The sequence below is a fragment of the Centruroides vittatus genome, unplaced genomic scaffold, assembly GCF_030686945.1.
Source record: "Centruroides vittatus isolate TY-2023 unplaced genomic scaffold, ASM3068694v2 contig_202, whole genome shotgun sequence".
Classification (NCBI taxonomy): domain Eukaryota; kingdom Metazoa; phylum Arthropoda; class Arachnida; order Scorpiones; family Buthidae; genus Centruroides; species Centruroides vittatus.
In genome coordinates this window covers 171,283-195,273 of record NW_027121249.1, presented here as the reverse complement: position 1 = coordinate 195,273, position 23,991 = coordinate 171,283, and the positions used below count along the sequence as shown (strand labels likewise).

At 36.0% G+C, this 23,991-nt stretch overlaps 2 protein-coding genes across 2 annotated transcripts; both read right to left on the bottom strand.

Moving 5' to 3' along the window:
* Nucleotides 1–3,856: 3,856 nt before the first annotated feature.
* Nucleotides 3,857–5,334, bottom strand: LOC136970545 (serine dehydratase-like). The gene is made up of 6 exons (XM_067264981.1): nucleotides 5,070–5,334; nucleotides 4,783–5,011; nucleotides 4,655–4,694; nucleotides 4,357–4,584; nucleotides 4,156–4,280; nucleotides 3,857–4,095 (listed from the first exon to the last, which is right to left on the bottom strand). Exons 1-6 carry the CDS (start codon nucleotides 5,217–5,219, stop codon nucleotides 3,902–3,904), a joined length of 966 nt encoding a protein of 321 aa, XP_067121082.1. The 5' UTR covers nucleotides 5,220–5,334; the 3' UTR covers nucleotides 3,857–3,901.
* Nucleotides 5,335–5,429: 95 nt separating this feature from the next.
* Nucleotides 5,430–22,869, bottom strand: LOC136970547 (E3 ubiquitin-protein ligase DTX4-like). Its single transcript, XM_067264984.1, has 9 exons — nucleotides 22,599–22,869; nucleotides 16,520–16,668; nucleotides 13,026–13,459; nucleotides 12,815–12,858; nucleotides 12,579–12,737; nucleotides 12,444–12,511; nucleotides 9,745–9,879; nucleotides 6,528–6,779; nucleotides 5,430–5,911 (listed from the first exon to the last, which is right to left on the bottom strand). The coding sequence occupies exons 1-9, from the start codon at nucleotides 22,804–22,806 to the stop codon at nucleotides 5,702–5,704; spliced, it is 1,659 nt and encodes a 552-aa protein (XP_067121085.1). The 5' UTR covers nucleotides 22,807–22,869; the 3' UTR covers nucleotides 5,430–5,701.
* Between the last annotated feature and the right edge of the window lie 1,122 nt (nucleotides 22,870–23,991).

The following is a 23,991-nucleotide window of genomic DNA, read 5'->3' as shown; positions in this document are numbered from 1 at the left end:
AAAGAAACAGATTTTTATGGCAACCTACTTTCGAATTTTCCATCACGTTAAAATACCTTGTGATATTGAGTCAAAACATTGGGTCACACGAGACAAATTTACAATAGGCTAGCGGCCGTCGGAAGCGTGCCGACATCGTAAATTCTACGAGAGTTACATCGGCGTCTACCATAAACTATTATTTACAACCATACGACAAATTTACTTTTCACGTGTACATCTCAAAAAATTGGTTTTAAAACAGTTTTTCTAAATTTTTATAGAAAGTGTAACTATTGATTTTTCAAAAAATTGTATGAAAATTTTCCATAAACTTACATATTAAACATTACAAACTTATTATGAATGTACAGTTCACTCAATAGTTATTAATTGTAATTTTACAGTCGAGTGTGTCGAGAAACCAGTCAAGCCCATTTTAAGTACACTGTCTCGTCAGTGGAAATTTTTGACTGTTTTTTTAGTTTCCTTTGAAAATAAATACAACAAAATAGAGGCAAGTTTTAAAATGTTTTTCTAGTCAAAAATATCAATAGGGCGATAACTATAAATCAAAAATATAAATAGGAGAGACCGAAATGGCGAGAACGATGAACACGGAGCTAACAGAATCGTGTGAGGAAAATGTAACCGTCGGATGCCTGCGTATTAATCGATTTGCAAGGATCCTTCGTTTCTTCGACTTTGCCACTCCAAATGATGTCAAAAAAGGCCATCTCCCACTGCCCGACGAGACTATCCGGCCCATCGAAGTTGCACGAGATGTTTCGAAGTACTTTTAAGCTGTTGGCACTATAACAAACTTATTCCCACGTATGAAAAATCTTTAATACGACTTCTTGTATTTATGGAAGTGTGTCTTTGAAATAAGTACCTTTTACAAATTATGCTTTTGTAGGTGTCGAAACACTCCGAGAAGACGTTTATGTGACGTCTTTAAGTGCTTTAGTCGCCTCGGCTTCTGCCGGTCGTTTTTCCAGTCCAGCCAATATCCGACTTGGAAGAATGCGAGTGCTTTTTGTTCTCCTTACTCTCGGTTATGCTCCTGCGCATCTAGCTTTCGGCGGAACGGGAATTCAGAGATGTGTTCTGATGAATAGAGGAGCAGAAACTCTGGTGGCAATAGCAGTTAAAGATGTCATCAGAAAAGTCTGTGTGTGTACTCGGATGAGTATTTAGATTGGGAGGAATTTGATTTAAAAAGTAGTGCAGGGTAAGATTGTGTCCTACAAGATACATTCGGTATAAAACCAGAAAAGTTAATTAAAAGTCGGGAAGAGGAGTAATAGCATAGTAATTTTGAAACACGAAACTTCAAAGTCGGAGGCAATGGTAACTGTGACTGGAAACATTCGACGTGCAAGATTGTAAGATCGTAAGACCGTGGACTGAGAAAATGGCTGTGCAGGAAGCAAGAGCAGTAGTGTTGTCCGATTTTATGGAAAACCAATCGGAATTCATTGACACATGCAGGTACAGTAAGAAGATTACTTGTACACTGCATGCAATTCATGTAGTTAAGTTGTAAATTTTAAAAAATAGCCGTGGTTCTGTGGAATATCCATGGCAACCACCGTAGACAACGGAGAATCTTCCACAGAACCGTGGCTATTTTTGGAAATTTACAACTTTACTCGTACACCCGCGTGCAATTCGCATAGTCGTCATCTTACTGTACCTGCACGTGTCAATTGAATCCAACTGGTTATGCATAAAACCGGATAATCGTGCACAAAGCAAGAGCAGCGTAGTGTCATTTTCTCAAACCGTCGTGTTACCAATTGCAGTTACCATGCTATTGCTCGTCTTCCCAACTTATAATGGCGCGTTTCTGGTTTTTGATTGAATGCGCCTCATATAATACAACCTATGCTAAATGTCTAGTTCAGTTTGATTTTACTACAAAAAATAATGGAAATTTTGAAACTGATTAAGCATGGAATTAATAAATTAGTGTGGACATTTTAAACTATTCTGTGTATGTAGTAATGGTCTAGATCAGACACTACTCTGCTAACAATGGATGAGTTTGTGAGAATACTTTTCTACTCGTTGCACCACAACTAACCCAAAGTCCTAGCGATCTATTTGTAGGAGGAAAATTCTTATCTAATTATCAACATCCTAACAAGACCGTAGATTTTCTGTGGACGTTTGTTTTGGAGGTTTGTCGTCGTTGCCATTATACTACCAACGAAGAAATAAAACCCGCTAATTCCATGTGACTGTGACTACGGAGACAGAGAAATTGAGGACGGTCAAACTCTCGTCACACCTGACAAATGCCCAAACAGACCTTATACTTTTTGTCCAAAAATAGCAAATTGTAATATTTTTTATTACAGAAATGAAAACAATTAGTTTTAAGTCTATAATACTAGAAATTTTTTGCAAAAACCAACATTCTATATCATTACAATTATTCCCGTCTGTGTTTTGGTTTTGTTTTCCCCAATGGAATTTAATCTCTCCGGTGTCGCGTGTAATTACCGGTTTATTTTGGAAATCTTATCGGTGTGACAAGGAACGCCTAAAACCAAAATGATGATTTACAAAATGTAAAGCTTTGTGCATTTATTGGCGGTCCGATAATTTAAATTTTGCTTGAAATGTTTAAAAAGTGAAAGTTGGCAAAACCGAATGGGTCATATCTGTGAGGCTCTTAAGATTTTTTGCCATTTTCCTAACAGAATTTATAAAAAAAAAAACAGATGCTTAGTTTTCTTGGGCATGCAGAGTTCCCGGGATTCTGCTTGTCAAACACTTATGTAAGAGAGCCTCCTGGCAGATCACCCCGTCACTTTTCTTATCCCTTGCTGTGCATTAATGGTAAATAATTCAGAGCGTCGAGTATTCGTCACTTATGTGGCTGTTTGGTACGAAACTAACGTCTGTAATCGACGGGGCGGCGTCCAATACCCGAAGATACTCCCAACAATTTGCACAGACCAGTATACGGGGTTGTACTGTACGTAACGGGCTTAGTTTGTGCACGCTTTCGCTAACAAATGCCAAAAATGCATTTTGCTTAGCAGATTCGATTTATCACTTGTTTTGCAAAATGGCAATATCCTTAAAACGAGACAATAGCCAATTGTTTCGGATGCTCGCTTCGTGCATTTATTGATAACTTCAAAGAAACAGAAAATCAAATTATCATCATTTTATTTACATAAAACCAGATTTAAACACTGCAGCATTCTCGTAACACCTGCCATTCCAACCTGGCCAAAGGATTTCTGCCGGCGCGAAAACGTCGAATGCGTCGTGCTTTTCAGATTTTTAGAAACAATATCGGCAATGCAATATTTTCTCCTCTTTCTACCCGTGATTTGCATGCCAAACAAGATCGACACAAAAGTCTGTCTTGCATATTATGTAAATAAAGATTGTTGTGAATAGATTTTTAAAATTGTGTGTGGGGGGGGGTTGAATTTGAATGACGACAACTCCAAATAGAAGTGACAGACTTCTGAAGATTCAGTCCTTGCATTGATAAATGAAAGAATTTAATCTTTGGTGTGTTTGTGTCGTCTCTAAATATCTATTAAATGGTGATAATACATTGTTGCACGAAATACTTCAACTGGGCAACAGACCACGGCAACAACCTTAATTTGACCGTGCAATGCGACATGGCATTAGACCGATGCTTGGTTGCCACATGTAACTGTCGAAAGGTGTTATGCAATCTTATTAATGTTCCTGTGGTGGAACTCGTCTCAACACAGGTTATGCCAGAACCAGTTGGGCTTCTGGACCATTAGTGTTTGCATAATACTAACCAGGTACATAATACTTTTTTTTTATCTAACAAATCTATTGACTAATATAATGAAATTACATGAAATATAAATTAACAAAAAAAAAGATTTATTGTGTGTTTTTGTACAATTGTGCATTACACATTATTCAAAAACCTGCTTTTCCATTTTTCTAACAGATTAAGGGACACATCATTTCCTCCGCACACCACCACCACAACCGGACCCTCTCCTTTCGGTCGGCCGTTTGCGAACAGGTCGGACACGAAGCCGTCGTACACGGCAGAGAGTGATGCGCCGCACGACGGTTCCACCAATATTTTGTGATCATCTAAAGATGCAAAATTCTTTGTAAAATTACATTTATAACAACAACAAGCGTGTGACATACCTGCAAATTTTAGGCACGAGGACACCGCTCTGGCATCGTCGGTGACTTCGGATATTATCTCGTGGACGCTTGCGTACTCGAAAGATTTCGGGCAGACCGTACAGGCACCCAGAGTTGTTGCGATACTGCAAAACGAGTGCGTTTCTATTACGTTCTAATTTGACTGAGACGACGGTAGACTTAAGGCTAAATTTCCCATACCTTGTAATTTTTGGCAGCGTAACCAATTTACCGGCTTTGATAGACGCGTTGTAACTCTCTGCGCCTCTGGTTTCCATGGCAACGATCGGCACGTCGTCCCAACCGACGTCTCGCAAGCCTTCCACCAGGCCGCAGAGGAGTCCGCCTCCTCCCACGCACGTCACTATCAGCGATGGTTTAGAAGGAACATCCTGATAAATTTCTCTGACCAGTGTAGCATTTCCCTTCCTGGAAACATCATAGTAAATTTCACAAATTAAATTTAGATACTAGTTTAGAGAAAATTACTAAAACTCACCAGATGGTGGGATGATCAAAAGGATGAATGTAGAACGCTCCTAGAAGTAAAACCAGAAAAATTCACAATACAAAACTTTACGAGAGCCATTGTCCTTGACAATTCTCGTTTCTTATTACATCTCTGACCTGTTTCTTTGGCTATCTGCAACGCCGTCTTGTTCGTTTCGCTCCAGTTACTTCCGTGAATACGTAGCCTGGCACCCTGCTGCTCTAATTTCACTCTCGTTGCCGTCGTGGTGGCTTCCGGTACGACTATGGTGGCTCCCATCCCCAGCTTCCTGGCACAGTAGGCCATAGCCATGCCGGCATTTCCTCCGGAAGCAATCACTACGTCTCTGTAGCCCTCCTTAAAAATCTATAATCTCGAATTAGTTACGGCACGCTTCTCTGTATGAAAATCCAACAACAATTACCTCCAGTGCTCTGAAACTCAGGCCTCGTTGTTTAAAGGAAGAGGTGGGTTGGGCATTTTCCAGTTTCAAATACACTTCTCTGCCTGCTAGTTTGGATAGCGGGAGGCTTTCGATGAGCGGTGTTCGACAGTAGAGTTTGCTTCCTTCCATCTTAAAACTAAATTCTACGAGCGGTTCGAACAGGTAAGAGACAGGAGACGGAATGAATGCTGATTGTCCGCAGCATTATCACGGCATGTAAAGTTTACAAAAGGAAACAAAGTTCAATTTGTGTCAATTATCTGTCAAACAATGATAATTGACACAAATTATCTGTCAAACAATTATTGTTTGACAGATAAGCAAATATAACAATATTAATCTGTATTAAAATATTATCTTTATTGCAACACTGATAAAGTCACATTCTGTAATTTTTAAACACAGTTGAAAGTCCGGTTTTAGTGACCGTGCAAACTCAACTTTAAAAACGAGTAGTAACAAAGAATACAAATGTAACTGTGAATGCCTAGTGGTTTCTCTTGATGTGCACAAATTTAAATAGTGATTTTGGCTACAAATCACGTGGCCTCTATGAACAAAGAAAAAATATATACAACGGTGCAGTGGCAGGAGTTTACGTAAGACGTAGTCTATTCCGTGACGCCCTGCAGAGCCAGTTCTGCCAGGACGTTGTCCAGATACTGCACGTCCGGCCAGCCGTGTCCCGAGTAGTTAGAGGAAAGTTCGGTCTTGTGATGGATCTCGTTCCACGTGACCGTGTCGTCTTCTCCCGTGGTGGCCGAAGAACCTACCGTGAAGATGAGACGTCTTTCCCAAGCCTTAACCAAGAGACTCAGCACCTGATTATTATTATTTGTTAAGATAATTAACGACTAATTAATCTGATGATAATGAAATTAAAATAAAATACCTTTCTGCCTTTTTCGTTATTTGGTAAGTAACAGACCCGCGGAAATCCTCGGGCGGTGTATCTCCTGCCGGGATGGATGTGCTCCGGTCCCTGTATGCCGGGTGGAATGTTGTAGATGATGGAGATGGTGTCGCATTCGGGATACCCGGGTAAGGAGCAGGGTATGACGTGAAAGTCCATGGTTCCCCGAGGTTGGTTGCCTCGTTTTATACCGTAAATGGTCTTGCAGGTTGGACACTGTAGGTGACCGTCCTTCAAGAAATATTAAACACAGTAATCAATAAAATTAATTTTGAAACCATATTTACACGTCGAAATTTATTAATCATTGGCAAAAACATTGTGTGTCATGGCAGAGACAGAAGTTGATTAGTTAGAAGTGCAATTATAAAGTAATGATTAGAAAAAGGGACCTTTTAGTACCTTGCCTAGATAGATGTACCACTTGAAGGAATATAGACACTGCCATCCTGCTCCTGATCCCTCTCATATTATCTGGAGATCAGTCAGACATTCCTAAAGAAATGTAAATTAAAATAAAATACCTTTCTGCCTTTTTCGTTATTTGGTAAGTAACAGACCCGCGGAAATCCTCGGGCGGTGTATCTCCTGCCGGGATGGATGTGCTCCGGTCCCTGTATGCCGGGTGGAATGTTGTAGATGATGGAGATGGTGTCGCATTCGGGATACCCGGGTAAGGAGCAGGGTATGACGTGAAAGTCCATGGTTCCCCGAGGTTGGTTGCCTCGTTTTATACCGTAAATGGTCTTGCAGGTTGGACACTGTAGGTGACCGTCCTTCAAGAAATATTAAACACAGTAATCAATAAAATTAATTTTGAAACCATATTTACACGTCGAAATTTATTAATCATTGGCAAAAACATTGTGTGTCATGGCAGAGACAGAAGTTGATTAGTTAGAAGTGCAATTATAAAGTAATGATTAGAAAAAGGGACCTTTTAGTACCTTGCCTAGATAGATGTACCACTTGAAGGAATATAGACACTGCCATCCTGCTCCTGATCCCTCTCATATTATCTGGAGATCAGTCAGACATTCCTAAAGAAATGTGTTGTCAGTGTCCTACATACCACCAACAAACTAGTGGTGAAGGTTGGGAGCCACCGTACAAGACGGCTCTCTAGACCGGCATTCCAGCAGTAGGGACTCGGATCAGAATAGAGAGAATGGCAGACCTGAGTAATAAGGCAGTCTTACACGAACTCCATTGGCCACGTGACATTATCGACTACGTCACACGGACACACCTAATGTTCGAACACGTCCGAACAATAAGTATGCAGAAAATTCTATAAGGAGGTTGGCCGCATGCAGAACTTTTGTGGCATTACCCAATTTTAACTGCTTTGCTTACTGATAATAGCGAGGTTGCGGCTGACGTTTTTGTGTTGAAAACGTCAGTTGCAACCTCACTAGTATTTGACTTTAAAAGGACATGCTTCACTAAATCTTAATAAATCTTCAAATTACTTTTATTATATATATATATTTTTTATCCTGCTACTGCCTTTAACAAAATTATTATTATGTCTCAATTGTTAAGAAAAATGCTAGCAATTTGAGGTCTGTGTATTTGAATAATTTTCCTGGGCTTAATTTCCACATGTAGCAGTATTATTTTTGTTGCAACCTGTCACGAGCACGAGGATGGTACTCTTTTAATGTAAAATATAGTATGTATTAATTTATACATACAGGTAACCGCCGTGTAACACGGAACTTCTATAGCATGGATTCACTCTAATGTGGTTTGAGAATTGGGAATATCCCCTGTATAACGCGGTGCTTTATAGCACGGGTTCACTCTAACACGGTTCGGGAATTAGGTAAACCCTCATACAACATGAAATGTATTAAAAACTGTTACAAACTGATGATTCTCATGCTGAGATCATCATATAGGATGAATAATCTGTGGTAAAATATTCACTTATTTAAGTATTTTGCTCATAAAAAAAGTCTACTAGAATCGAGTTTTTCACCTTTATATATCGCTGTATGCCAAAAATGGCCATGGGCTGCCCCTAGCAATTATTTAAATTAACAATATAAATTATTTTGTATATATATATATATATATTATATTTTTACAGTATAATAATCAGAATATTATTATTTTTATTTGTAATTTTGTATGCCCCGATGCCTGCGTTGGCCTTTCGTGAATCATAAATCCGACTTAAAGAATGATTTAACAGCACGCTTTTTTAATTTTTGGAACTTAACCCCCCTTTTCGCACTAGTTCTTTGTTTCATATAACATGGCAATTTTTTGGAATGTAACTCCCGTGTTATACAGGGGTTACCTGTACTAACATAACATGAGCATTATATATATATGATGCTCACACTACAGATATTAAAATTTTTTGAATGGAAATTCACGAAACATTTGACTTCCAGATTTATTGGACCACTCCGTCTTGATATCACAGACTAATAAAAGATTATTAAGCATCTTGTTAATTGCACATAATTATCATCATCTACAGTATTTTTCCCATAGAATACACTTCTGTAAATTGTTAGTATATACTAAAAATAAGTTATACTAAAAATAAGTTGGGTTTACTGTACTGTAGTTGAATATTCTCTGGAATAACAGGCTACTCTTAGAATAAGATTTTATTGAGTTTAAACGATTGCTTACGTGCAATTTACACGATACCAAATTGAGGGCTACTGTACTGTTGTTTTTGTCAATGGAACTTTGTGTAACTGCAAGCAAATTGAGTAACAAATCTGACAACACTGTGCACAAGAAAATCTGTATGTCTGTTGATTGCACCTCATCCGACATTTTTGAAGAAATTTTTCAAAGCTGCATTTACTCAACTTGGCAAAGGTCCTCGCTCGATTTCTGGCACTTGGGTCCCTTAACATTAATCCAAACTCTCGCCGTAGTTAAATTGGGCTATTAGTTTCTAATTATTAACGAGTAATTTGGATTTGAATATGGCAAGAGGTTGGATTAGTATCAATACATCAGGCTTTAGGATATTAAATTTTCAATTACACGACGCATATAATCTTTATAAGAACGAAGGCTTAATTCGGCAAAAATATTGGTCCTTTTCCTGATAAAGATTGCCATTAAAAACGACACTGATGCTAGTTCACAGTTGTGTGTACTGCCATTTCAAATAATATCAAACTTTTAATTTTGAGGGTAGAGATGACTTTTTAGAAATACTGTAATGGAAATTTCTCATTATTGGCATATTAGTCCTAGTCCCGAGTTCCATATTCCAAAACTTATTAGCATCAAAGCCCTTTATCTATGTGTTTCTGTGGTGAATTTCATTACTTAAGCTTACTCCATTGTGAGATATGAAACAAAATAAATGCCAATGTACACGCGTAATAGCCCAATTTAAACATTATGCCAATAACAACTGGATTATAGATATCAGTTTGGACCTAGATGGTGTAACTAGCAACATGTCCACATGGTAAGCATGACTTTAGTGATTAAACATATTAAAACACCTTTGGTACACTAATATTTTCAGCCTAATGCACAGTTCCAAAAGTATGTCACCTGAGGATAGCCTATGTATTAGGCTGAAAACATTAGTGTATTGCAAATAAATATCTCTCGTGATGATTTTAGTAATTATTCTTTATGCCGAGTGTGGATTCGTTTCTTATTTTTCCATTACAAAAGAACATCTAGTAAAATAGTTACACCAATAAATGCAGTAACAATACGTATAATACAATATTAAAAATTCCATACCTGAGTTCCGCTGTTATACATAGCTTTGAGGCACGCTTTGTGAAAAGTGTGAAGACAGGAACGTAGGGTGATGACTAAACCAGTGTTGTCGTAAGGCGAATGGATGGACAGATTTTCACAGCAGATGATGCATTCCTAAAATTTGCAAACTTTGGATTTAACTCATGCAAAGTTATCAGGTTAGTCCATAAGTCCATGCACATTTTTATGACCTTGAGAAAAATCTTGTTTTGCTGTTAAAAATGTCAGTCTAATGGGATACTTTTTACACTGAAGTGTTAAATTGGATCTTGTTCACATAATTATTTTCCTCAAAATGGAAGTAACATGTTTTATACTTTTTATTTTTAAGTGGTGAGAATGCTGCAAATGCAGCCAAAAAATAAATACTGTACACAATCAAACTGTAATTAGTGTAAGGACTGCACAGAAATGGTTTGAAAGATTTAGAAACAATGATTTTAGTGTGGAGGATAAGGCTCGTACTGGAAGACCCGTTGACTTTAATGATGATGCTCTCTCTGCACTAGTTGAAGCAGAACTGTCTTTAACACGTTGACTGCCACGTGACTTTTTAGGATTCTGTTGTAAAACGCCAACTTAATTTAATTATATTATATTATTAAAAACTCTAATCAGAGTATATAGTAATAATCAAATAGCATATAGAATGTGTTTTTCTTAAAATAAAGGTATTACGAATTATCTCGTAGTTGGCTTATGTAACAGAAAGCTCTTCGCTAAAGCCAAACTACGAGTTAATTCGTGCACAGACACGATTCGTCCTGTCACTTCGCTACAGCCAATCGGAGATGTGCGTCTAAATTCATTAGTAATAAATCGGATATAGAGGCGAGCACATCACATTTACGTCTTTTTTGAGAGTGTTATTTTTTATTTATTTTTATAATCAAATTATAAATATCCCAAAATGGATAAGAAAAGACCACTGACTAAAAAACAACTTGATTACTACACTAATCTAAGTGATTCAGAATCTGACAAAATTTTTGGTGAGGATGGGGGAGTTTATTTGGCAGCGAAATGGTCCTGTTACTGTATGTAAATGGAAAGACAAACGAGAAGTCCTTACCATTTCAAACATGCACGTTGTTGAAATGGTAGAGGTGTTCAATCGCAATGGAAAATGTTCGATGAAACCGAATATAATTCGAGATTATAATCATGGAATGTCTGGCATTGACGATCAGATCAAATGCTATCGTACTACACAGCTCTAAGAAAGACTATTAGATGGCCCAAAAAGGTTGCATTACATATTATAGAAATATATATACATAATGCGCACAAACTCTTTCAAAAAGCAACTTCTTCTAAAATAAAACTTATAAAGTTTAGAGAAGCATTCGTCAAAGCGTTGATTGGAGAAGAGATTCAACCAGTTTCAAAAAAAATTAAATTGCAGAAGCTCCACTATTTACAGAGTATCCCATCTACTCAGAAAAAACAACATCTGACAAAGCCATGTCGAATTTGTACCAAAGCTAAAAAACGCCGAGAAACGCGTTATTTCTGTCCAATCTGTCTTGAGAAGCCAGCCCTTTGCGTAGAAGATTGTTTTAAAAATTATCACAAACAATAAAAATATTGTTTTGCTTTCGATTTTGAATAAACTTTTTATGATTATATTTTCTGTTCATTTATTAATAAATGTTCTGTTCATGTAAGCCAAACTTGATTTTTTGTTCTTGCCCCTGAAGCTATCTATTCATATTTACACTGATATACTACGAATTACATCGTAGCTGCACAAATATGGCAAGGAAACAAACTACGATATAACTCGTAGGTGGCGTCCTAGGCAGAAACGGTAACTACGAGTCATCTCGTAGATGGCAGTCAACGTGTTAACATAAGTCTGATGAAATTGCGGAACGTTTAAATTCATCCCATGGAACTGTTCATAGACACCTACAACAAATCGGAAAAGTTTCAAAGCTAGGACAATGGATACCACACGAACTGTCAATAGCTAACTGACAACAACATGTAAACATTTGCAGGTATCTTTTATCCCGTATTGCTTTACAACCTTTCCTTGATCGGCTGGTTACTGGAGACAAAAAAGACAATGGACGGATCGTGACAAGCTGCCGAACCGGCTGTAAAAGGTGGGTTGCATCCAAAAAAAAATTATTTTGTCTGTTTGGTGGAGTAGGTCCGGTGTAATTCACTTTGAGCTGTTAAAACCTAATCAAATAATTACAACTCAATTGTATTGTGATCAATTAGAGCGTTTAAATGAAAAATTGAAAAAAAATCTACGTCATTAGTGAACAGAAAGCACGTGCCTCTTGCAACATGACAATACCAGACCACATGCTGCAAAAATAATTGTAGAGAAACTGAAAAGCAACAACTGGGAAATTTTATTTCATCCACCATATTCGCAAGAGATTGCTCCCATTGATTATCATCTTTTTCACAGTTTGCAGAAATTTTTAAAAGGGAAAACTTTTGAGGATGAGAACAATTTAAAAAAGGCTATTTCTGAATATTTTGATTCGAAACCAAAATCATTTTACCATCAAGATGGCAAGAAATTGTACAAAATAGTGGTGAACACATTAGAGATTGAAATAAAATTTGATTAAAGTTTTTGGTTGCTTTTTTTGTAGATAAAAATACGCATGAACTTACAGACTGACCTGATATTTTGGGGAGTAATGTTTACTCACCTCTGTCGAGCCATTTGTATCCTGAACAGAAGCAAACTGCCCGATCACCTCCTCTCCATCTATTTTACCTTAAACCAGAAGAGAAAATTAACACAAAGTAAATCTACTTCAACCCATTTGTGTGAAATAAAGTACCTGACGACAGATCTTCGGAGGTCGAATTGCTTCTTGTAGTCTTTGGCGGCTTAATGCCGGGTACCGGTTTCACTTCGCCGGCAAAGAAAGAGTGACGATACGGCACGCTCGGAAAGTCTTTAGATTGAGTTTTTAATGATTTACTGTTTGATGGTCCAGCTGAAATTTAACAATAAAATGAAGATTAAATAAGATTCGACCTTTTTTTTTTTTAAACTAAGTGTCAATTAACTAACCTTTACTCTGAGCTTTTGATTTTTTTCTTCCTCTGGCTTCTTTTCTACAAGATTTTATTTATTTTAGTTACATCAGGAAAAGTTTGATTGAGACTAAAGATTTCCATGTAACACAACAAAAAGTAAATTAAACAAATGTGTTCTATGTTTTTTTAAGGTTTTTTTTTATTTAAAATTAAAGTATAAAAATGTTTTGTTTATAAAAGGTTACCTAGAGTTAGTGGTTTTCTTGTCGCAGAGAGGAAGAATTTCTGAAGTGCTATTGGATGCACCATCAACACTTCTGTCAGAGATGGATCTCTCCGCGTCTCCGTCATTTGAATCGTCTTCACCAGTCGATGCCAATTTCACAATCTTATTGGCAAAATTAGAAAAATGTTTCATTAGGCTCTTCTTCTGACTCTTTGATCTCGTGTTCTTTGCCGGAGGAGAGTCGGTATGGACGGGAGATTTCGGTGGCGAATCAACATCTGTGGAGACGGTGGAGGATTTCGTCGCATGCCTGACCAATGGATAGGGGGAAGAGACTGTCCTCCTGACGGGTCGTTCAAAACCGGTACGAGTACTCTTTTGAGACATGGTTTTAAAATTGATACTGTAAGAATAGCTACTGGCAATTTTGCTTAAGTCAATGAAGCCAAGACCCTGTAAAATAATAAAAAGTTTTGAGTACTTTCCTTGCTAATTCAACTTTCGCTTACAGTTTGCAATTAAAAATAGTAAGAGCAAAATAATCTTTATCGAAATACCCTAAAAAAATCTTTTCATTGACCATGTGAATTATTACATTGTCATTTTCAAATTGTGTCATTCTTATTAATCAAACTATTTGATTACAAAACCTTGAATTTGGTCTGTTTGGTATCTTTCCAGTAATCATAATTCCACTATTACAAACAGCCAGTGTAATAACTAGCAAGGAGAACCTGCAACAAGTCGCTCTTGATGAACTGCAAATTCACAAAGATCTGATGTAATTTATTCTGACAATGAAATTTTGTGATGTGTGCTCATCTGATAGCCTTTGTATAGTAGTGTTAAGAAATTTCAAATTCCAGTTGCTGACAAGAGATTAACTTTCACCCCATGACTATTTTATGGACAATCGCTGCCACTCTAGAGATGCTATTCAAGTTGCTAATTATTTCAAATTTTATGGTTTGCATTAATTTGCGATTATCAAAGATCTCCAAAATCCTTCAGTGCTGTTGCAAGTTTTTAAAATTGTACAAATGACTAACAACTTGAAACAATCTTACTCATCCCATTTTTTAAAATAATAGGCATAATAAAATATTACTCATTACACAAAATTGTTGGTATCATCATGCTATTAATATGGATATGCTCAACACAAGACTATTAAAAGTTACGACAATCATTTCTTAAAACATTCGTAGCCTCACATGTGAAACAAAATGTCTTTGCTGCCAGTTGTGTAATCATAAGCATAACCTCTTATTAACTATAATAAATGGCTTTATTAAATTAATGCATATGCTGTTCTTATCAATACTGGCATTGATTACTGGTTTACAATCGCCTAGTGTAAGAGTTTTTACATTGGCATCTTATTTTCGTTCACAGACACGTACTATGTGGTACGATCCAAAAGTTTGGGGACTGCAGTAATCTATGACAACAAAAGCATGTATTTGAAGTTACAGCATATGAAATGGATTCTACCAAACCACCTCTACGTGTTCAGGTTAATTTCATCCATGTCATGTGATTAAACTGCAAGTGCTGCTGTTTTTTTCTGGAGATAGTTACCTTTGTTCTGCGACGTAATAAAAGCGGAGTTTCAAGAACAACCTCCAATATTTCGACTTCGCCATGGTAGAATCACCGTACACCTTTCTTAGCAATTTTAAAGTCTCCGTAGGTGTTTTACCTAAACGCTGACAAAATTTAATGTTGGAGGTTGTTCTTGAAACTCCACTTTTATTACATTCGCAGAACAAAGGTAACTATCTCCGGAAAAAAACAGCAGCGCTCGCGGTTTAATCACATGACATGGGTGAAATTAACCTGAACACGTAGAGGTGGTTTGGTAGAATCCATTTCATACGCTGTAACTTCAAATACATGCTTTTGTTGTCATAGATTACTGCAGTCCCCGAACTTTTGGATCATACCACGTATGACAGATTTATGATTAAACTAACTTACAACAGGACTGTCAGAACTGAAGCCTGGCATATATCTGCATTACATTATCGTAACACCATGGTACCTACTCCTTTTGGATGTTCTAAATAAACTCTGTGCTGCAATTATCTGAACGTAACTGCCACAGATAATCTTGTCTTACTATGAAGATCAACATAGAAATTTTTCTTTAATATGTAAAAACCTTTTTTATCCATTAGAAACATGCTATGAAAATCTTAAATTTGTATATCAATCTTTTCTTTCAGGTTCTCTTCCCACTTTAGCCAAAAAAAAATTTCCTTTCAACAGTCAGAACTTTCACAAATTGCTATTAAAATAAAATAGATGTTCATTTTTAAATTACTTGTTAGCGGTTTCAAAGAATTTTCTTTTTTATTTTAATGAAACTTATTCTCTATGTATATAATCATTTACTTTAAATTTTTAAAAACAGCAACATACAAGCTAAAATTTTAAGTTAAACAATGGCACATCGTCGAAAATAAGAATTAAATGGGTTTAATAAAAAATACTATCACCTTCATTAGCAAGGTTTCTTCACTATTGTTATTTATGATTGCATTTGATAGAACAAGAATAATCATTTCATTCCAGTAAGATGTTCTAATGATGCTCAAAAATATACGAGTCAGTTTCTTACTATCGTAAGATTGTTTCATTTGATAAACAAATAACTTATATCAGAACAAACACAATTAGGCCCACTGTGCATAATGAGTCTCGCAAGTAATTCTAGCAGGACAGCCAAGGTAGTTAAGTTGTCAGCCTACCACTCTGACAAAGTTGGATTGAATCTGGGCAGGTCAAAAAACCCCCCAGAATTTTCTGGAGTGGTCTTTCCTAAATGGTTGAACCCAATGGATACCTTAAAAAAATAGTTTATATATAGAATGAAATGCTAACCACTATAAAGCTCACTTGTCTTTAGAAAAATTCCAAATTACTGTTTGTCATTTCTGTCACTCCTGCTAAAAATATGGGTGCAGACGTCTTGTTACATATGGTTATAGAATATGTGTACATATGTGTTTTTTAAAGAACAGTAGTTTTAGAAACTACGACAGGTTACAAACTTTGTTTTAATACAATTAAAATTACTGTAAATACATTAACTTCTGTTACGTTAAAAAGTAAGACTCAGAGATGCTATAATAATTTGAGAATGTTAGAAGTTTCAAAAATGTTTAACTGATAATGTGAAATAAATAAAACTTAAAGGTTCATTGTAATAGACTTGTCATATGTCAGAATATTTCAAATTTTGTCATAATGCCCGCCATGCAATCTATTATTTTCCATAAATGAGTGAAAGAACAAAACTATGTTCCAAAAATGCTATCGTTATTAAAGAAAATTGGGAACTGTAACAGAATATCCTTACTCTTCAACATACATTTGTGTTTAGAAATAATGTTATGAATATAGTTTTTCAAATTGTATATGCAACAATCTGCATAATTACAATAATAAAGATGTAACAAAAAATTACAGTTATCATCTTAATTTATTTTGGATAAAAAATCAAATTACCTGAGCGAAAGCATCTTCAATAATGGCGGCTATGTCCATATCAAAGATAAACCATTGTCCTGCTTTGTCTCCGGCCCACTGCCAACACACGCCCGAAGCCGCCATGCTGTTACTACTAAACAATTTTCTCCGAACGGCACGCCTGTATCCTGTAAAGATAGAAACACACATGATCTACAAAGCATATTTTACTTCAATATATCAGTTATAAATTTGTTTATGGAATATGATTTAAATATAAAGTAATATAACATTGCATGTAACAAACTAATAGAATTAACCTTATTCTTTCCAAAATAATGTGTATCTAGCACATAAAAGATGTTATACAATAGGATTAATGCATATAAATACATACATTAATCCTATTGTATATCTCATATTGTCAAAAGCAGTCAGTTGTTTATGGGTTTGTGCCCGACTGACAAGCTGGCCATGTGAAATTTTCCAAGTTTTCTTCATGTGTCTAACACCTCAATAGGGGTCAGCTTTCCATAGAAAGCCCTTCTGGAAGGTACGGTAACTGTAAGGCAAAGAAGTGGTAATAATTGCTAAGCAAATATATCCTATTGTAACATGTTTCAAGATATTTTGGAAATATTCTGCATTTTAAATTCCGTTCTGTAGTTTATGCTTTTGTGAGACCACGGATTTTAGCGGGAAAATTTTTGTAAATGAAAGAAAACTTTCATTTTTTTGTTCAAAAATATTGTAAACAATCATCAATAGAAAAAACTCCTTGCAGAGAATCAGAGCAGAGGTCTCCATTAACTATCAACAGTTAGGTGGGAAAGTTGACACTTAGCTGTCAGGAATTTGCAAGCTGCAGGAATTATCAACAACCGACTGCTTCCCACACTAACACTATAAAAGCTGGCACCACCGGAAACTTAGCGTGCATGCATAGGAAAGTTGTTTCTATACTTGTGTCCATCTCCATGCCCAGGAATGGAATCCCGTCGGAGAAGACCTTCGGCGACCGCCACACTCCAGCCATATCATTGGCGACTATATTGTCCAATCTCACACCAAGAGGTATTTTGTTAGGACCTTTGTAAACTCTCTCTCCAGCAACGGCAATAGGCTTAACGCATAGCCATCTTAGTTAGAATCTGTAAACTTGCATATAGTTGCATTCAAGCGTATGTTAACCGCATTTAATCTCATAGTTTATCGTAGAATAGTTTGTAACCGCCTTTGTATTTTATTCTAGTTATTCAATAAATGTTTTGTTTTGTTAACTTGTCTCCTGTCAATCAAAGACGCCTGTCGACTTACCAATGCACCTCCCCATTCACTTTTTGCCCTCCTAGCCATCCAATGACAAAGAGATAGGGTTTCGCCAACCCATGCAGAGTAAGTGGTCAGCGAGGTTTAACCCCTAACCCTCTGCTTATCTCACACTTTTAATTAGAAATCTTCTAAATACCAAATATCCAAATACTTTCAAGGTCACTCTACCTCATTTTTGGAATACAACATTGTAAAATATCATATTCGACCATCTTCTGCATCTGTTATGAGCATCAAACTTGGTTGGTGCAGTAAAGAAACAGTCTAAGAGAGAGAGATTTGCAGAATTCTCAGCTCATGGTGTTGTGCTTCATTCAATTTTCACTGAATCTTAACACGTTCATGGCATTACGAGGCACATGTGACTCGTATAGACATGTCTAGTTAGGGCTACAGACATAATTGCTTGTTTTTCCATGGGGCGATGCATATGTTTTGATAACATTGTTCAACAAACATCATACTTGATATATTGATATTATTTTATTATACGCAATAAAATATATTAATTTAATAGTACAAAGCACGGGTGACTCGTGCCGCCCTGTATTAAAATAGACTACAAGTCACAGGTGACTCGTAACGCCCAGCAGCTGCCTAAACGTTTATCTACTGATGCCATAAACGTGTTAATCTTAGTTATCATTCATGCCCATCTCTTTGATCTTACCTCCTTTTTTCCTCTTTTCAAGAGGCCAAAAACCGTCAAAAGTTTACCCTTGTACTGTACATTTAGGTGAAGCTATTTGTGTGTGTTTGTAACTGACCGTGATTCTTAAATAAACTGTCACATCTACACTCTCTTCCACATCTTGCAACAATTTCAACTGCCAATTGGTCTTTTTATCATCATATACAAATCACATACCATAAATACATATAATGAGTTAGCAGCATAAAAATTTACCAATTTAACTAAAATTTTCACTAATAATAACAAATATTGTCAAAATATTCAAAAATCAATGTCATTAGATATGTGTCCATTTATAATTCCTAGAAGGCTGTGGCACCCAATCCAAACCCAGCCTGCAAACACATTTGACATAACGCTTATAAATGACAGAAATAGGTCTAATTTTTGTGTATACAGAATATATGAAATATTTGTGGCCCACCTATGTACATTTTGTGCACGATTCACCCATTGGAGCTAGCTAGGAGGAGGATCAAGTAGGATGTGCTGTTCTGAAGTTTGAATTTGGCATGGATCATCAGGAATTTTCATGGGTAGTCTGGCGCAGATATGTCAAACCAGTCTTCCTGCTCGGCACCTCACTGTGGACTTGGCCGAACCCGTAATGGATATGTTATAGAGGTTTCTTAATAATCACAGTACAGGAAGAATAAGCTTTAATAAGTGGGACACTCGTAAAAAATTCCTGAGAGTTGATCACCCAGATTCAATCCTGGACATCAGTGATAAGTTATGATTTAACTGACTCTGCCAGATGAGTGGCAAAAAGAAGGTGGCAGTGGCATTTTCTAAATGCTTTGTATATTGCTTAAATTATGTAAATAAGATAATGAATTGTAAATCAGCAAAACGCATCCCCAACCACAACCTCTATTGGAAAGATCTGGAGTTTATAATATCACTGTTAATTACATAGGAACCACAATCAGAATGCAACTACCTGCATAGCTGAACATTATGACACTTTAGTTAAGTGAGAAGGTTGAGTGTAGCTTGAACCTTTTGTTGGGAATTTTTCAGCATTACTTACCCATTTTTCTTACAATAGCCCACTTCCTCTTTAAATCTTTATGTAAAATCTTCCTCAAAAATACAAGTTAGATTTAATAACCACATTATAGGAAGTACAATTGTTTGATACAAGTGATGTAAGTAGACAGTGAATGGTAAAGTTATTTATTACAGTAGAGATAAGTGAGACTTATCACACTGCTACTGATAACATCAAAACGATAGATATCTAGATATTTTTATGTATGACTGATGAGGATTTTGTGTACTGAAATGCATACCAGTAATAAAGTTGCATTCTGATGATAGAACTGCCATTTTGATGTTACCAGTAGTAGTGTGATAAGTCTCTGTTATCTCTACTATAGTATTTGAGATATTAGTCTCAACAATTTTCGAGACAAAAAGCTCTTTTATAATCATGTATAAAAATTTTGTAATTTAATACAATGATTTTAAACATTAAGGGAATAAAGCAGCATAATAAACCTTTCGGTGTTTGGTGTCGTTAAAGAGCATAAACAGTATGTAAACAGTAATGTTTTATTAAAAATCAAACATTTTTGGTCTACTTCATTGGGCTACCAAACATTTAGAAATGAAACATAAAAACATTAAATCTTTGAAATAAAATATAAACAATTGAAAAAAATCAAATACTTAACTACATTGAAAAATAAAATTGATTATAACAGGATTTGTATAAATAAATATTGCTTGCAGTTTTATAATAATAAAGAAATTAAATAAATAAGTAAAAAAAAATACATAGAAGTGTATAATATTTGCATCGAAATTGTATTGATATGCATTTCATTGACTTGTTAATTAATACGTATTTCCATGCATTAGCACCTCACTTCAAACACGAACTTTGAGAGAAATTTGATCCAGAGTTCAAACGATGCTTCTATGTTTGAACTGTGCGCACAGCGAAAAAAATGTGCTTGCCACATAAATACCATATGTTGTTACCGGAGTCATCTCTCGCTCTCTCCACGAAAGCATCTTTTGCATTACATTTGCGTCTTTTCAGAGCTTTTCTCATTTTATTTTTAGTGTATTTTGTTAAATATATAATTCCTATCTATTAACTGTGACATCCAAGAAAAGTTGGAAGCAACAAAGCCTAAGAGGAAGTCAACATTGGATACCAGAGGTGAGCAATTCCCTCAAAATCCACATATCATCTGTAAAGTCTCCAGTGGCTGCAAATGAGAAAAAGGATTGTGAGTGATATCATCCAATTGAACTCCGATTGACTGATAGCACTCACAATCACACTAAGTGTGAACATAGAGTTATGTACAAGACAAACATTTGAAAAAGTTGAGCAAAGTGTCTACTGATTATGTATTTAACTTAAATTTTCTAATTTTATTAATAAAAATGATGTAAATTTGTGTGCATGCCGCAAGACTTGTGGGCTGTAGTTTGCCCACCTCTGATCTGGTATACACCATTCTTAAGAACAAGGAAGCAACAAAAGCAGCAAATGTGGCTAAAGGTAAGACTATGTTGACCTCTAGGAGATGGGTATTGTTTAGGACCTGGAAACAGATTAATTCACTTTCTATTATTTCGAATAAGGAAAATTTACTTGTACTTCAAACAATTTACAGTTTGAACAGCCTTCTGAAACAAATTAAACATTGTGAGGCACCATAATATTTCTATACATTGGCAAGAGATTCAGAATATTTCCATGCATTACCAAAGATCACCAGAAACATTGGGTGTGTTCTTTTATTTTTCTGCGTAACCCTGCACAAGCAGCATTCACTTAAAAATTCCTGCAGAATGCGTTCCTATATTTTGGCTGGAGCGCACACCATTGGACGGCAAAAATGGCTGCTTGTAGTAGTAGTTTACGGTGGAAAGCAACATGGCTTTCTCCATGGCTCAAATAGTTTCAATTAAGGGTCCATTATGTGGTTTTATGAATGAAAATTTAGAAGTTGTGAAAGTGCGAGTTAGTGCACGCAGTTATGTAAGTGTCTCCTTAAACTTTTTTGAGTGGTAGCTGGCATTTTAATGTTATTCGTGGCTACTTTGAATGCTCTGTCGGCAAGATAATCCATTTTATAATTAAATTTTACAACTGAGACCCTTCTTTTGTCTCTAAAAATGCATATTTTAAAATCAGATTCTTCTTTAACAATACTATTGATAGTACAGATGCCACCATCTTTCTTTCTTTCACTGTTGTTCCTAAATGCCTACAAACAGCAGCACACTCCTGTAACTAAGGACACTACATCAAGGTCCACTGTATTTACCACAAACATCAACAGGTTGAGAAACACAATTTAATCATCCAAAAGTGCCGACGAGCCGAAAAGAATAGAAAGAGAAACCAAGCAGTCGCACGACAAGTTTCCAATATAGCGAATAATTTAGCTCTGTTCACCAAATCAAGAACTCGCCGTATAACAGCCATTATTTTCTTCTTGTTCTTTGTCTGGCAGGCACTCTCAGAGTATTTAACTCCACTTTTCATCCGATCAACATCTACGGTAAATATGGTAGACCTTGACGTAGCATACTAGCTATTTGCTTACACGGCAAACTCTCAATGCAGCGAACAATTTAGCTCAATTCGCCAAACATAGAGTTCGCCACGTGTGCAAACGGCAAGGACACTACACCGTACTTATCGGGCGAAAAATGCAATTAAACCATCCGAAAGCACCGACGGGCCGGAAAGAACAAAACTGAGTTGTTACGCGTCTAGTTCTTGACGTACAGCCGCATCGAGAACTCGTCATTCTTTTCGTCCTGCAGGCACTTTCAGAATATTTCGTTCCGTTTTTTCATCCGGTTGACGCTTACCGTAAGTACGACAAACCCGGACGTAGCGCCCTCCCGGTATCGAGTCTGCCGTACACGCAACGGCAAGGACGCAACATCAAGGTCCACCGTACTTACCGTAAACGTCGACCGGATCAAAAACACAATTAAATAGTGTATTTTTATGCATGACGGATTACACTCCTCACAACTGTGTTATTGTGTCTTTTAATACGACATTCCATCGTTTATAACCTTTAAATTACCGAATATTTCATTCTTACTTACCGGTGACTTCGGAAACTTGTTGAAATTCCCTTAAATTGACGTTGTAAGACTTCAGACGAGATTCGACGTCACCCAAACAGACTAAATTCAGCCCCCTTTCGTGTGCACGTTCTAATAAATGGCATACTTCCGGCGAATAAGAGGTCCATTTACATCGGTCGTTCATCCATTCCCAAACTACGGACTTTAATTCGGTTTCGTTCGTCATTTTCTACGATATTGTCAAGCCAGACGATAATATAACGGCAGCCATTTTGTTTTTTATCTGTTGTTTTGGGAAATACCCTGACGTCATCGAACTGTTTATTATTATTATTATTTTTTTATATATATATATATACATCGTAATTAAATTTTTGGCCAGTCGAATATTAATTTACGTTAAAATTTTTTAATTTTTCGTGATGTATTTTATTATATAAATTATTATTATTTTTTTTAATCGTAAAACGGAATTTAGAAAAGTTTTCGATGGAGCGCCACTGATAATGGTGGTTAGTAAGTAAATTATTTTCGATTTGTATTCGTTTATTCGTTATTAAATTTTTGACGGTTGAATATTAATAATTAATTTATATATATATATATTTTATTGTATAAATTATTTTTTAAACGTAAAACGGAATTTTGGAGAATTTTTGATGACGCGCCACTAATAAGTGGTGGCTGTCAAGTAAATTATTTTTGATTTCTCTTTCCCCGGCTGCTATAAAACGGGAAAGTATTGTAATTGCCTCAAATTCTTATTTTCTTGTTATTTTCTTGGCTGTTTTAATATAATATTGTAATCGTGTTACACTTGACCTTCCGGGTTTTTGGAATCGTAATGTTTTGACATCTCTAAATACAAAAAAAAAAAAAAAAAAAAAAATGTCAATAAACCGTTATGTGTGTGTGTGTTGGCTTCTATTGCGTTTAATATCTAAGGATGGGTTAAAGATTAAGAAATAAAACTTGGCACGGTAACTTGTATGTAAGCGCATTGGTGCTATTAAATTTTGGTGGTTAAAGGTCGAGAGGTGGGTCATGTATCATGTCTCGAGAGGGTTGGTCTCTACCCCATTTCATAATCATTATTAACACAAAAAGGACCTTTATAACAAAAATCTCGTAATAGATGGAGCCACACACAATTTTATTTATTATTATTAATATAAAAAAATGATATTTTTAATTAAAAGTGCATAACAGCCGGGAAAGTTACGCAATTCGTTACTGGATTTTTTAATTCCTTTATTTAAATATGGAGCTATTGAAACATTTGTATATTAATTTTCTTCTTGTCGTGTATTATAAACAGTACTGATATATACTATTAATATAATTTTATTATTTTCAGCCCCATGGACACTAATAGTGTTTTTTCTATACCCATTGTGGGTTCAGGCAACCT

Bases quoted from the DNA above. Each gene is read 5' to 3' on its own strand.
- LOC136970545 (XM_067264981.1), bottom strand. From the start codon at position 5,219: ATGGAAGGAAGCAAACTCTACTGTCGAACACCGCTCATCGAAAGCCTC. The intron at 5,012-5,069 runs GTAATTGTTGTT...TCGAGATTATAG, and splicing joins TGAGTTTCAGAGCACTGGAG to ATTTTTAAGGAGGGCTACAG. The intron at 4,281-4,356 runs GTATGGGAAATT...CTCGTTTTGCAG, and splicing joins ACGCTGCCAAAAATTACAAG to TATCGCAACAACTCTGGGTG.
- LOC136970547 (XM_067264984.1), bottom strand. From the start codon at position 22,806: ATGACGAACGAAACCGAATTAAAGTCCGTAGTTTGGGAATGGATGAAC. The intron at 16,669-22,598 runs GTAAGTAAGAAT...CTATCTTTACAG, and splicing joins ACAAGTTTCCGAAGTCACCG to GATACAGGCGTGCCGTTCGG. The intron at 6,780-9,744 runs GTATGGAATTTT...TATTTCTTGAAG, and splicing joins TGTATAACAGCGGAACTCAG to GACGGTCACCTACAGTGTCC.